The sequence below is a fragment of the Aulonocara sp. 'chitande type north' Nkhata Bay genome, linkage group LG23 (assembly GCF_057382095.1).
Source record: "Aulonocara sp. 'chitande type north' Nkhata Bay isolate Kocher_YH1m ecotype deep benthic linkage group LG23, A_spYH_male_GT1.1, whole genome shotgun sequence".
NCBI classification, from domain to species: domain Eukaryota; kingdom Metazoa; phylum Chordata; class Actinopteri; order Cichliformes; family Cichlidae; genus Aulonocara; species Aulonocara sp. 'chitande type north' Nkhata Bay.
In genome coordinates, this window is record NC_141365.1 from 3,773,153 (window position 1) to 3,786,678 (window position 13,526).

General features: G+C 43.0%; 1 protein-coding gene across 1 annotated transcript in view; it reads left to right on the plus strand.

Annotated features, from left to right (window-relative positions):
* cacna1ea (calcium channel, voltage-dependent, R type, alpha 1E subunit a) overlaps positions 1-13,526 on the plus strand; it is a 116,959-nt gene that overhangs the window by 81,402 nt on the left and 22,031 nt on the right. Inside the window, exons 14-25 of the mRNA XM_086282292.1 lie at positions 134-229; positions 391-600; positions 984-1,096; positions 1,297-1,409; positions 3,031-3,162; positions 4,771-4,840; positions 4,997-5,114; positions 6,583-6,650; positions 6,825-6,916; positions 9,410-10,294; positions 11,408-11,652; positions 12,144-12,255. Of these exons, the coding sequence (XP_086138418.1) occupies positions 134-229; positions 391-600; positions 984-1,096; positions 1,297-1,409; positions 3,031-3,162; positions 4,771-4,840; positions 4,997-5,114; positions 6,583-6,650; positions 6,825-6,916; positions 9,410-10,294; positions 11,408-11,652; positions 12,144-12,255 (2,254 nt within the window). The remainder of the gene's footprint in view (positions 1-133; positions 230-390; positions 601-983; positions 1,097-1,296; positions 1,410-3,030; positions 3,163-4,770; positions 4,841-4,996; positions 5,115-6,582; positions 6,651-6,824; positions 6,917-9,409; positions 10,295-11,407; positions 11,653-12,143; positions 12,256-13,526) is intronic.

Sequence of the window (13,526 nt, forward strand, 5' to 3'; positions counted from 1 at the left end):
TAGCAAAAAGTTAATTCTGTTTTCTGGCCACATTCACCCAGAATCAGCCTTGTGTCGCTGCCCTCAGTGTCATTTCTCAAATTTGACACGTGCAGCTTGAACAGGTTGTTTTACATTTCTGCTCTGTCTGCAGTGTTGAAGCGAGCCACCACCATCAAGAGGAGAGGCATGGATGTGGTGCGTCAAGGGCAACCAGGGGAGGAACAATATGGTGACATCTCCTCTGTGGGTGAGTGGGAGTGCGCAAAGGCTCAGACATATGGGCACAGAAAGTCAAACAACAGCAGGTGCACGCTGAGCCCTGCTGCAATTTTTCTAAGACTCAGAGTGGGAACATGCTACACTGGATCTATTCGACCGCAGTTTGTCTCCCTGTCCCCCCCCCCAAAGGCATCCCCATGACCAGAACGAGTATCCGGAGCACTAAGCGAGGTCCGACGGCATATTTCCGCCGTAAGGAACGTCTCCTGCGCATCTCCATCCGCCGCATGGTGAAGACACAGACTTTCTACTGGACTGTGCTCGGCCTTGTGGCTCTCAACACACTGTGTGTAGCCATTGTTCACCATAACCAACCCTTATGGCTCTCCAACTTTCTCTGTGAGTCACAACTCATTGTGGTAGCATTTTGCAACATGAGACATGCTCAGGAAGTCAGTCATTTGTCCGGCTTGAAATCTTTCACTGTCCAGTTTTAAAAGCAAAGGTTGACTTTGCTCCAAATAATGAAAACGTACAAATCTACAACTAAGAAAAAAAGAGGCTGTAGCTAATAAAAACGACAGCTCTTCACTACAAACTTGAGTGACAGTTATAGAAAACATGAAACGACGATTCTTTGTTTTATTTACAAGAAAAGAAGCCATCAGTGTAAGTTAAATACAACCTAATCATTCAACCTAGGCATTAATTAAATCTTCTCAGTCATTGCATTCGGTGGTGGAGAGCACTGATTGACATAACTTTGCTATTTACGTTTCCAGACTATGCAGAGTTTCTGTTCCTCGCTCTGTTCCTGACTGAGATGCTCCTTAAGATGTACAGCTTGGGCCCACGTCTTTATTTCCACTCCTCCTTCAACTGCTTCGACTGCAGCGTCAGTACTCCGCCTCCCTCTATTTGTGTCTAAGAAAATTCAGATGCTTGCGTTTTTAAATTCAGTCCTCTCTCCACGTCTGTCTCTGCACCGTGTTTGCCTCTCCTCTTCATGACCGTAACATCTGTCCACTTCTCCTTTTTTTGATCAATACGCTGCTCTTTGTAAACTCGCTGTAACTTGCTTGCATGTCTCTTTAGGTCATTGTTGGCAGCATCTTTGAAGTGCTGTGGGGTTTCTTCAGGCCTGGCACTTCCTTTGGCATCAGCGTCCTGCGTGCACTGCGTCTGCTGAGGATCTTCAAGATCACCAAGTTAGTCCTGCAGGTTTCCTCACTCTTCACCATCTGTTGAGATTTTATATTATTTGCATTTCCCTGTTGACCAAAGACTAGCAGTATTAGTAACATGTGGGTCCCTTGTAGAGCAGGGCGATATGACCAAAAATATTTATCACGATATACATTTGAAAATTTGCGATAACGATATAACTGCCGATTTAATTGACACGAGACAAAATACTTTACAACTCCACAACTTTATTAGTGCAAAAAACAAACCAATGTATTTTCACTTAAACAAGCAGCTGTTTTTTATGTGCATTAAAGTTATATAAAAATGTAACAGTGCAAATGCAAATTCCTCGCTGACAGTTTAACCAAAAGGCGTTTCCAGTGGAAACTGGCCGACATATCCTGAGCACAACCATGTATAATATCCACAAAACCTAAAAAGAGCTTATACACACACAATATGGTAATATTATGTTGAAGCACAGTACGTATCACTCCGCGAGGCTCCGCCTACGATAGCCGTAACGCTCCAACAATCCGTCAAGCGGTGCGGCTTCGTAGCTCAGCAAAGTCGTACTGAAACATTTGACAGATTTTCGAGCGCCGTGCACATAAAATCGTTTCGAGGTCAGTAAACACAACCAGAGTTCATACATAAGGCACACGGGATTATAAGGGGCTCTGTCGACTTTCAGAAAAATCAAAGGATTGATTTTAAGTGCGCCGTATTTTCCAAACAACACGGTAATAACGACGGCCCGCTAGCATGCGCTACCAAAAATAGTGCTTTGTTGTGTATCTGACGGACGAAAGCTAAACCAGTTCCACACCAGTGAAGCTGCAGCATTTTTACAAACCAGTCCAGGTTCATCGTTTCATTCAACGATCTGCTTTCGCCCTCATTCTCCGTCGCTGCAATGCTTTTTCCGCCGTGTGCGTATGAAAACAAAGGCACTGCGCATGCGTGTTTTACCCACACTCTATCGCCATATTTCATTTTCTTATCGTTGCCTGACATTATACCGGTATTACCGCGAACGGTATGATATGGCCCAGCCCTAATCCCTTGTATGTTAAACTACAGAGCAAACCACCTGTTTGATAGTGTGATGTCATAGTTTCTATAATAACACTGAGCTAACAGTAGACAGATAATCCGAGTTTAGTTTCTTTACTCCACTCCATCATCATCCTTGTTAAAATGATACACCTGTATTACCCACGATGCATCTCTGTGCGCTTTCCTAATCAATCTTATCCTATATAAACTCAACACCTCTCGAGGAAGTTTTGTTTCAGGGTTTCTTTTGCATTTTGAGCCTCTAGCCTGGATGAGGAGCCTCTTAAACTGTGTGATGCTTTTTCTTTTTTCATTCAAACTGGTATTTTTCAAACCCAATCAACACTGACAAAAGAGACGACACTTGTGGTTATTTATGAAATTCAGTTTTGCAGCTTCCTCTGGAGAAACAGAGGCTTTGTTCTCATATGCTCATAATTTATTTCACATTATTTTTCATTCTCCACCAACAGCTGTAAACATATTCTTTAGATTTAAATGTTTCCCTTTAAGTTCTCGTTAATGGGGTGGTAGACCGCACAAACCTGAATCCAAAACCTGTGCTTTTTTATCTCTTTCAAGGTACTGGGCGTCTCTGAGGAACCTGGTCGTCTCTCTGATGAACTCCATGAAGTCCATAATCTCCCTCATATTCCTTCTCTTTCTCTTCATCCTTGTCTTTGCCCTCCTTGGCATGCAGCTCTTCGGTGGAAGGTAAGACTCCACATAGATTCATAGATTTGTTTAAAGTCGACCTATAAAACTTCTTCTCGTGATCTGTCATTTATATACTTTTAAAGGATAGAAGCTCATATTAAACATGGCAGGAGTTTCTAAAATCAAGCTTATTTTACAGTAATCCCTCTGAGACCAGAGATAAGCCTTCAGACTGCTTTAAACAGTCTGTTTCGGACTGTTGTTTTTTACCAATCATGGAGCTTTCTGACGTCATAGCCATTTCAATCGTCTGCTGTTGAAACCTTGTTTGTGAGGGGCGGCCAATGAGACGAAAGATGGCTTAAGGGAGAGGAAGTAGAATAGCTTGCTTCAGGCTGTGGATCAGCAGACCGGCTGCGTCATGTCCCATCAGAAGATAACAAGGATCATTTTTGAGCAGTGAATCATGCAAAGCAGCTGTGCCCGAGCTCAAGAACAAAGATATGGAGTTGAAAATGAGAATAGAACCTCTTTAAGTAAAATTCACATTTTATAGTAATTCAATTCAAGTAAATTCACGTTCACAAACATAATAATAAGGATGAAGCAGACTTCATGGTGTAGTAGATCCTTATTTACTGAACTGAGAAGACAATAAATGCAATAGATGCTCCTGTTCAGTTGTTTTTATTATACCAAGACACTGTGTGAGCTCAGTAGAGATTTAAGACTCACATTTGACACACACACACACACACACACACACACACACACACACACACACACACACAGCTATTGTTTCTGGTTTCCCCCTGAGTCAAAGGCCCTTTGCCACAAGCTTTTTCCTCATGAAGAGCTGGCTGAGGTAGACGAGCATGTCCTTGTGATGAACTGGCCTCTAGAATTAAAACTGAGAAGACAAAAACATAAAAGTCTGTTAGCCAGACTGTCATACGTTGGATTGTCATTTGTAGACTGATTTTTATGCCTCTGCACAGGCAGCTGTTATGGAAATTTCTTTAAATTTGGCTCAAACATCCTGTCAAAATTAAGGACAGTTTAATTCCGGTTTTTGTTTTGTTTTTGCACCAAATCATAAAACCAGCCACCCAGAGGGGTTTTATATTGAAAGGTAAACAATAATTCTGAGAAAACTCCAATAGGGAGACAACCCCCTGTGAGCAAGCACTTGGCGACAGCGGGAGGGAAGAACTCCCTTTTAACAGGAAGAAACCTCCAGCAGACCAGGCTCAGGGAGGGGCGGGGTGAGGGAAGGTTTAGTGGGAGAATTATTCACTGATTGTCTCACAGTTTCACACAATGATCTAATACAGGGGTGCCCAATCCCTGTCCTCGAGAGCTACCGTCCTGCTTTTAGATGCATCCTTGTTCCCACACACCCGAATCAAATGAATGGCTTGTTATCAGGCCTTTGCCAAACATGATGGCATGCTGAAGAGGTAATCAAACCATTTGATTCAGCTGTGTTGGAGTAGGGATGCATCTAAAAGCTGCAGGATAGTAGCTCTCGAGGACTGGGATTGGGCAGCCCTGGTCTAATAGTAATGTAACATCCCAAAGGTCCAAATTAAAATTTGGGCAGACATGGGGATAAATGTATCAGTATCAGAGTACTTGATTGTAAATGTCACTTATTTTTTACAGGTTCATCTTTGAAGACTACACTCCGACAAACTTTGACACTTTCCCTGCAGCTATCATGACCGTCTTTCAGGTCTGCAAATGAACCTGCCAGTTTCTACTTTCAACACAGCTTCAAAATATATAGGAAAATTACTTTTAAGTATACATTTTGATAAATGTGGACCTAGAGGTGATTCACCAGCAAAGCTCTGCATGGCTGTGTGCTGCTGTGGGTGTGTTTTCACAGATCCTTACCGGAGAGGACTGGAACGAGGTGATGTACAACGGTATTCGCTCCCAAGGTGGAGTAAAGTCTGGCATGTGGTCTTCTGTCTACTTTATAGTTCTCACCCTTTTTGGAAACTGTATCCTTCATGCTAAAAATAACAGACAGCCTGCTGTTATTATGTAACACAGGTTTATTCTAATGTTTCTTAATTGCACCTGAAATTGTAGCCATTTTTTCCATTGTTCACTCTCCCGTTTGATCTCATTTGTAAAGCTTAACATATCGATTTGTGTTAGATTCTTGAATTCCAATTAAGAGAGTGGAAGACACTGTATACAAACAGACATGTGAAGCAGACAGATCAATAATATTGACCGTCTGCTCGATGTCCTTCATGAACTCCTTCTAGTTGTCCTTTGTCTATAGGAGGAGGAAGCTTTTTACATTTTTGGAAATTTCTCTTTTACCAAATGGACAAAAACTACCTACAGCTAACTAGAAAGTGATTAAAAGTAAAGAACTATTATATACATGACATGGTGCATTAACCTACTGGAATCAGCCTCCAGTAGATGGGTACACTGTGTAAAGAGGTGGTTAGCAGCAATACTAAGGTTGGTGTTAAATGATGCTCAGTTGGTACTAATAAAGAAAATATCCACCATACCATTGCATCACCTTCCTGAGCCACTAACAGAAGGAAGGATCCATCCATGCTTTAATGTTGTTTGTGTTTTGTCCCCACCATCCAAATGTCTCAGCAGAAATCAAGACTCATCAAACCAGGAAATGTTTTTCCAATTTTCTGTTGTCCAGTTTTGGGAGCCAATGCTAAATTGTAGCCTCAATTTCCTGCTTTTAACTGACAGAAGTGGCATCTGGCGTGGTTTTTGCTGTTGTAGCCCATCTGTTTCAGTGTTCAATGCTGTGTGTTCACAGATGCACTTACCTTGGTGCATCTGGTAAGTGCACCAAGGTAAGTGCACTGGTGGTGGTCAGAGGGCCCGGTGACGCCAGTGTCCGGCAGCCTCGCCTCTGTCAGTGCGCCCCAGGGTGGCTGTGGCTACAATGTAGCTGCCATCACCAGTGTGTGAATGTGTGTGTGAATGGGTGGATGACTGGATGTGTAAAGCGCTTTGGGGTCGTTAGGGACTAGCAAAGCGCTATATAAATACAGGCCATTTGGTTGGAGCAAGTGCTTATTTGAGTAACTGCACAAAGCAATCTGGCCATTGTCCTCTGACCACTGGTATTACTGTAAGAAGGCATTTTTTCCAGATAACTGCTGCTCGCTGCATAATTTCAGGTCTTTTATTTTTTGGGACCATTCTCTGTAAACCCTTAGAGATGTTTGTGGAGGAAAATCTCAGTAGATCAGCAACTTGTAAAATCATCCAACCAACCCATCTGGCGCCAACAGTCATCCCTCATTGATGGTCATTGTTGTCAGACCTTGAACATTTTTGAACAAGGACACAATGTCGCTGTCACAGTGCTGTTGCACAGGTGCAACGTGGTTTTTATGATTTCAGTCTGCAGTACTGTGGTGCATCTGTCTCTTAACAAAGAGTTCATCTGTTAGTCCTTAACACAGGTGTAACCAGACACTTTGCTTAATGTCTTCTTGGCCATTGCTGTGGATAACCTTGCCAATGCACAAGAGCTAACAAAGGTAATAAAACATGAATAACAAAAAAGCCTCATTTAATCCAGCTCTCTTTATTAATGCTGAGTAGTTTTAAAAAGCTCCCCTCTTTCTTTTTCGCTGTCTGATTTTATTCCATTATTTACAATTACAGATGTTACAGCTGTTCATTTCCTCTTCATCTTCTCTTCTTTTGATCAGGATGAAGAGGAAGCAGAGGCAGCGTTCAACCAGAAGCATGCTCTGCAGAAGGCGAAGGAGGTTGGACCATTGTCCTCCTTCATGTCCTCAGAGTAAGTGCTGTATGCAGCCTCTCCTGCCTGACCTTCTCTCCTCCCTCTCTCTATCTCGTCCTCCCTCTTGTTCCCTTCTTCAGCCAAGAAGTGTGTCTAGTCTTCCATGTGGTGCAATAGATTTTGGCTTACTAGTAAAACTACAGAATGTAGAACAGTCAGATGTGCCGTCAGTACAAACGATGACTAAATCGAGTGTCTCTCAGTGCTGGCTCGTAAACGTTAAACATCACTTAGAGGTTGTCGAGTGAATCGGTTCTAGGTGCTGTCCCACTCCAGACTTATTGGTACGTGTCCACTGAAAGGTCTGCTATCTATCCTCTGCCTGACCCCTGCTCTGTAATTTGCTCCTAATTGAAGTCTATGTCTCCATGGTTACTGGCTCCACTCTGGGGTGGGAGGTGCTGACATAGTTGTTATGGAAACAGGAGTACTTAGGATCCAAATTAAGGGTGGTGTGTCCGTTACAGTAATACACGCCTGTGCCTCTGCAAAGCAGATGTTTTCACTGGAAAATGTTATTAATAAAATGATGTGACCTTATTTTCTCAGTGTCCAGGTCTCCAGCTTTCAGAATAGATGCTTTTGTTTTTTGTCCTTGGGAACTGATTGAACATTGCTTTGACATAGTTGGTGGAAGTGCATGTGCATGAACACAGGTGGGGACCTCCTGCTCTGTACGCACGCTGTGTATTGAGAACCAAGCGGTTTGTTGCATGGGCATGAAGAAGACTCTATGGGAACACAGAATATTAACATAAATTACTTTATTTATTCTGTCTCTGTCTTTCATTCTTGAGACCTTGCCCTTTTTGTTAAAGGTTCTTGATGAAGAAAACAAAGATTAAAACAAAACAGAAGAAAATTGCTGAGTATTAACTTCACTTGAACCAGACGAGGGTCCGGGTTCTTATCAGAGCCCGTAGAGCAGACTGGGAGGGTCAACTTGACAGAGGACACTTTGAACTTTAAGGGTTTCGGGTCTCATCTCTGATGTCAGCAGTGAAACTGTAGCAGTGCCTGCCCCTGCTAGCCCCGAAGAAAGTTTTTGCATGGCAGCATTTCCTAAGTTAAAGTGCAAGACGCTGCACGTCGGAGGTTGATTATTGTCTCATCTTGGGAAACGCATGCTTCTGGTCAGCATGATCAAAGAAAAACAGAAAGATATGCACGCACACTCACCCAGAATGGAACATTTTGGTGTGTGCTCAGTTTTTCTTTCAGCGGGAAGTCTTTAATCCCGCTCTCAAACACTCCTCAGTATTTTCAAGCTAATATTTAGAAGCTCGGCACTCGAATTCCCCCGTTAGCTCTACTAGCATGAATGCTAATCTGTGAGTGCTCTGAAGTGGCAGTCGTGTTCAGAGCTGCATCCCAATGTGCTGGTTTTGTTCAAAGGGTGTCTGGAAATGTACTCTTTGTCTGCTGACGGAGCCCATCTCTGTGTTTTCTACCTGTCCTCATACCGTAGCTCAGAATGTGTAACATTTCAGTCTACTCAAGATGTCTTTTTTATCTATGTTGTGCTTATTGTTTTAATGTTTATTAATGTTGTTTAATTGTTTCTGATACTGTTACCATCTTGTTTGTCAATGTGCTGCTTGGCTCCAGCGGAGACACACACCAAAGCATCTGGAATCCCTTTAATCTCATTCAGAATATTTTTTTCAAAGCAATGTGGGAATAAATGTGGCATTAATATTTCATTTTATTTATGTGTGCAGAATTCAGAAAATAGTTTCTTCCCTCCAGCTATGAATAATAAATTCACAGCAGCTGGTAAATGGCACGAACAGCCTGGATAGTTGTTTTCACGGCCGCGTCTTTGTGTGCGGCGCCAGTTTGCTGTGTGTCTCCTGGCCTGTTTTGTCTCTGCTTACAAAGCACTAATGTCTTGTTTTCAACCAATCGCTCATTGATAACACGGATCACACAAGAGTCCACGCTCCAGTAAGTAACGCTGTCTGTTCAACTCTCTGAATCTCTCACTCATAGACTCATCCTGTGTGGTGTTCTGTCCGTGCTCTGTCCTGTACCTTCCGACTCTCCAGCATCATTTGAAGCTACATTTCTTTCTAAGACTTATTCCACTGACATCATTTTGCATCTTAGCATTTTTGTTTTTCAAGTCGCACGACAATTCCTGGCTTATTTTTTCACCCAACATCTTCATCGAAAAACAAAAAAGTTGCTTCATGTTGGATGAAGTTTCTCTTTGTAACTGGTAAATCACTCGAACATCAACCCCAAGCACTTGCGGTGTGCTGTGATGTTAATGTGATGTACATGTTTTGACTGCAAACGTACATTTCATAAATCAAAAATTAAAAAATGAAGTTTCAATCAAATCAAATCACCCATGACAGACTTAGATCTATACATTACGACGCTAAAACCATTTCAGCACGAAAGCTTAAAGAAACCTTATTTTAAACCTGCTTAATGCTTTCTGTCTACGTATGCTGACATCGTACCTCGTTTTCCTTTTTCCAGGGGAAGCCGCAGGAGGCGGCCCTATCTGTACAGGAAACGAGCCATTCACCGCAGCAGGCCTACCTATGCCTGCTCCCTGGAGGAGGCCCATGGCAGTGTCAGGGAGGGCCGCCCACCCCCACCACTCAACCCCTCTAACTCTTTCATGTCCAGGAGAGAGAGAGGAAAGAGGATGACCATGTCAGTGTGGGAGCAGAGGACCAGCCAGCTGCGGAGACACCGCCAGATGTCCAGCCGAGAGATCCTGTTCAGTAGCCCCACCGAAGAGAAAGACGGTCCTCCTGCCTCGAGCCAGGCTCACGTACGTCCACTTTCGCTGCACCGCAAGGCCGTGCAAACACCGTCAGGGAGTATAAAGCATCTGACAGATCCCCTAGCCTCCCCAGCCAAGACCCAGCCTTCAGGCTCCTCCATATCTGTGGATGTACCACTGGATGCAGCTCTGTCTGGTGACATACCCGAATCAGTGGAGCCAGAATCAGCGGATCCCACTGATTCTGTGTTCAGGAACATACCAGAGGCGCCTGATTCAGTGCCCATCCCTCAGAGCAAAAACCTGGATGTTAATCAGAGTCACAAACACGTCAGTGAGCGTCACAGCCCCAGATTGAATGGTGAGCGTCAACACAGGGCAGTAAAGAAGTTCAGACCTCCAGATAATGGGGAGGCACTGACTCCAGACATGGGAGGTGGTGGTGGAAACAGGGGCAGTAAGGACTTGTATCACTATGACCATCAGACCAGGACCAGAAGTCAGGGGTCTTCTCCTGCAAACGGAGGCCAGGCGGCGAGCTGCTCTGTCGTCGGGGACAAGAAGAGTAACCCTGGGAAAGCAGAAGACTCTAAAAACAAAGAAGGAGACGTCTCCAAGCATGAGGAGAGCAGGTGAGACACACAAACAAGTCGTTTTAGTAGCTGAGGTTATTTGGCAGATAAAGTTTAAGGGCGATGGAGTGAAGAAATGGAAAGGGAGAATGCCATCCCAGCAGAGGGCCCAGGTTGGATACATCCCAGGAGATCACATTTTAATCCCAATACTTAATTATGTGACTTGGAAAAAGTGTAGCAACATGTTGTACAATGGAGAAAAAACACAACTTCTAATAAGATATTAAATAAGGGGCAGGGATAGCTCAGTAGGTAAAGTGGTCGCCCCATGATCGGAAGGTCGGCGGTTCGAATCCACTTAACGGCTACCCTGAGGTACCCCTGAGCAAGGTACCGTCCCTACACACTGCTCCCCGGGCGCCTGCTTAGTGGGCTGCCCACTGCTTCACTGAGTGAATGGGTCAAATGCAGAGAAAAACAAGTAATTTCCCCATGGGGATCAATAAAGTATCCATTATTATTATTATTATTATTATCATTATTATTAAGATAACAAATTAATAGCTTTTTTCGTTCATGCACCTTTGACCATTTTAATGAAATTCAAACCTAATTTAATCTAATATTAGTTTTCAAAAGATAAATCTAACGTTTCTGCGAGGAATCATTGACCGAAGTGTGCGTGGATTTGCAGTTGTTTGAACTAGCATGCCACAGCTTAAGGTCCTTTCATCAACCATTCATTGGCACCTGTACATAAAATTATCTCCCTATTCTCCATCCATGTCAGCAGAGCTGACAAACGATCTGGCAAACAAGATGCAAGAGACGATCTAATCTGTCATGGTTTTTGGTCATTTCATGCCACGTCAGAGATGTTGAAAGGACCGAGGTCAACATTTCACACTTGGCTTTAAACTGCTCTTTTAATTGATCTCAGTATGTTTCCTTTAAGTCTTCATTTGTAAAACTCTCATTTGTGTGACCAGTGACTGAACTGTACTACTCTAATCTCTTCTTATGTCTTTTATACTCAAACTTTTATTTCTTCTCCAGCTTTGGAGTCGATAGATTCGCCACCCAGCAGCAGCTGTCCTGCTGCGAGCGTGTCACAGCAGGACAGCTGCTGCTCACATCTGTCCAGTAACGTGTTCCTCTCTCCATCTCCAGACCGAGTGATAAGAGTGCAGAAGGGGACAGCGCTCCAGCAGATAACCAGAGCCACACTGGTGATCAGTGTCCCCAGAAGCAAGAAGAACCTCCTCAGCCTTCGGAGCCGCCTGCGCCTGCTGTCCCAGAGGACAACAAAGAAGAAACAGAGATGCAGCAGGAACGGGATAAATCTCAGCTGAGCTCCAGCGTGATCGTCGAAGTGCCCAATGTGCAGTCATCTCTCGAGCTCTCCACAATCAAAGGTAATGGACCAAATGTAGATTTGTGATTTTCAGGTAATTTCTTGTTTTCTCTAATGGCTTGTGACGAGGCTGCTCGTATTTGCAGCCTCGTCTGAAAGCTCATCAGTGATCGTTTACGTGGGACTGGTTTCCATTCTCACAGGTGGATGATCTGCAGCTATTATAAACTCAAAAAAGCATTTTTGAAATGTTCTAGTAAAGCTCTGAGTAAGGATGCAGTTATAGGGACGTGCTTGATCTCATATCTATCACACTTAATTTACATTGTAGCCTCCAGAGATAACGCATTCTAGGAAACAGTGAGTCATGTCATCACCTAAGCCGGGCCCCACAGTTCACGGCTTACTGCTGCTAGACTTCATCACCTCTCTTTTCTGGTTAAAAGTCGCCACAGAAAACTTTCAGTGTTTAGGTTGGCTTTCTGAGGCTAATGCTGTCCTAGTGGGCAGACTGTGATAAAAACAGAATCTCCTTCTCCTGACCTCCTGCAGTCAACAGTAAGGACCCTGAACAGTGTAAGTCAGAGAAGGAGGAATCAGAAGAGACGAAGCCGGCCAACTCTGTGATCCCAGACAGTATGTTCATCTTCAAACCTGACAACCCGTAAGTTGCTGTCTCTTACATGGACTATTGTATCATGTCTGTGTGACGGGGAATAATAGTGCAGTAGGACTGCAGAGAGTTTGATTAGAAGGTCAATTGCACTCTCGTGTTTCAGAGTCTCCTCTAGTTGCCAGACAACCTCACAGTAAGTAATGCCTGGATTATCTGGGCTTGAACCCATTGGGTTTCAAGCAGCTAACTCTCAAAATACTCTGTTAAATTAACGGTGCATTCAAGTGCACCTTGTAAACCCAAAAGCCAATAATTAAATGGAGAAATAAGTAGTTTAATATGGCTTTAAGTGTCAGTGGTTTTATAAATCTGGCATTTTCTCAGTCTTAAATGAAGATCAAGGGGTTTGTTTTTGAGGTTTCAGTCTTTAAAAGCAAACAATCCATTAAATTAAACAGCTAACAGCTGCAGAATATTCATGCATTCAGGCTGTGAATGTGAAAAACACATGATTGCTGTCAGCGTAGCATGAGTAGAATAATTCATGACATTTTGCAAAAACTGGTGGTCCAGTCAAATGTAGCGACACACTTGGATTTAACCCTTTAAAGTCAAAGTGTTTGATTCATGAGTTTTAGTACATTTTTGAGATTTCTGTGTTATGTTTTGTTTTGTTTTTTCGGACAAAAAGCAAAATAAGCAAAACTAAAAATTGCAAAAAGGCCAACAATATGATAAACATTTAAAATCATTTATGCAAATTAACATTTTCTCTAAATTATTTCGTGGTTCAGGCTTTAAAGGGTTAAATCCACTTAGCTGTTTGTTTCGTTACCTGTGCCACTTAACTTCAATATTTAATATGAGATCATCTTAAAATGCAACAACACAAAATGCTGTCTGTAAATATTCCTGTGCAACTGTTGCTAACACAACGCTCTGCAGTGTGTCACCCTTTAATACCTGTGGCAAACCTGTGGCATTTACTGAGATCAGCTCTGTGACGTGTTATGCATCGTCATGAAATGACAGTCAGAAACATTTCTTCAGAGACGCCTTTCAGAGCGAAGTTTTCTAGCTGTGAGATGTCGCAGACAGCAAACTGAGGAAGAAGCTGCAGCTCTCACTCTTGTGTTCTGATAAAGATGATCAGGCACTCAACAGAAATGTTTCTCGGATGTGTCATGACTCTAAATCCTCTTAATTTATCTTTTATTTAGTTGCTTTTCAGTCTGAAACAGCACAGCTTGGTGACATGAGGAGAAGTTGGAACCGAATGGGATATTTGTTTGAAATGAACAAAAAAGAAAACAAAATGT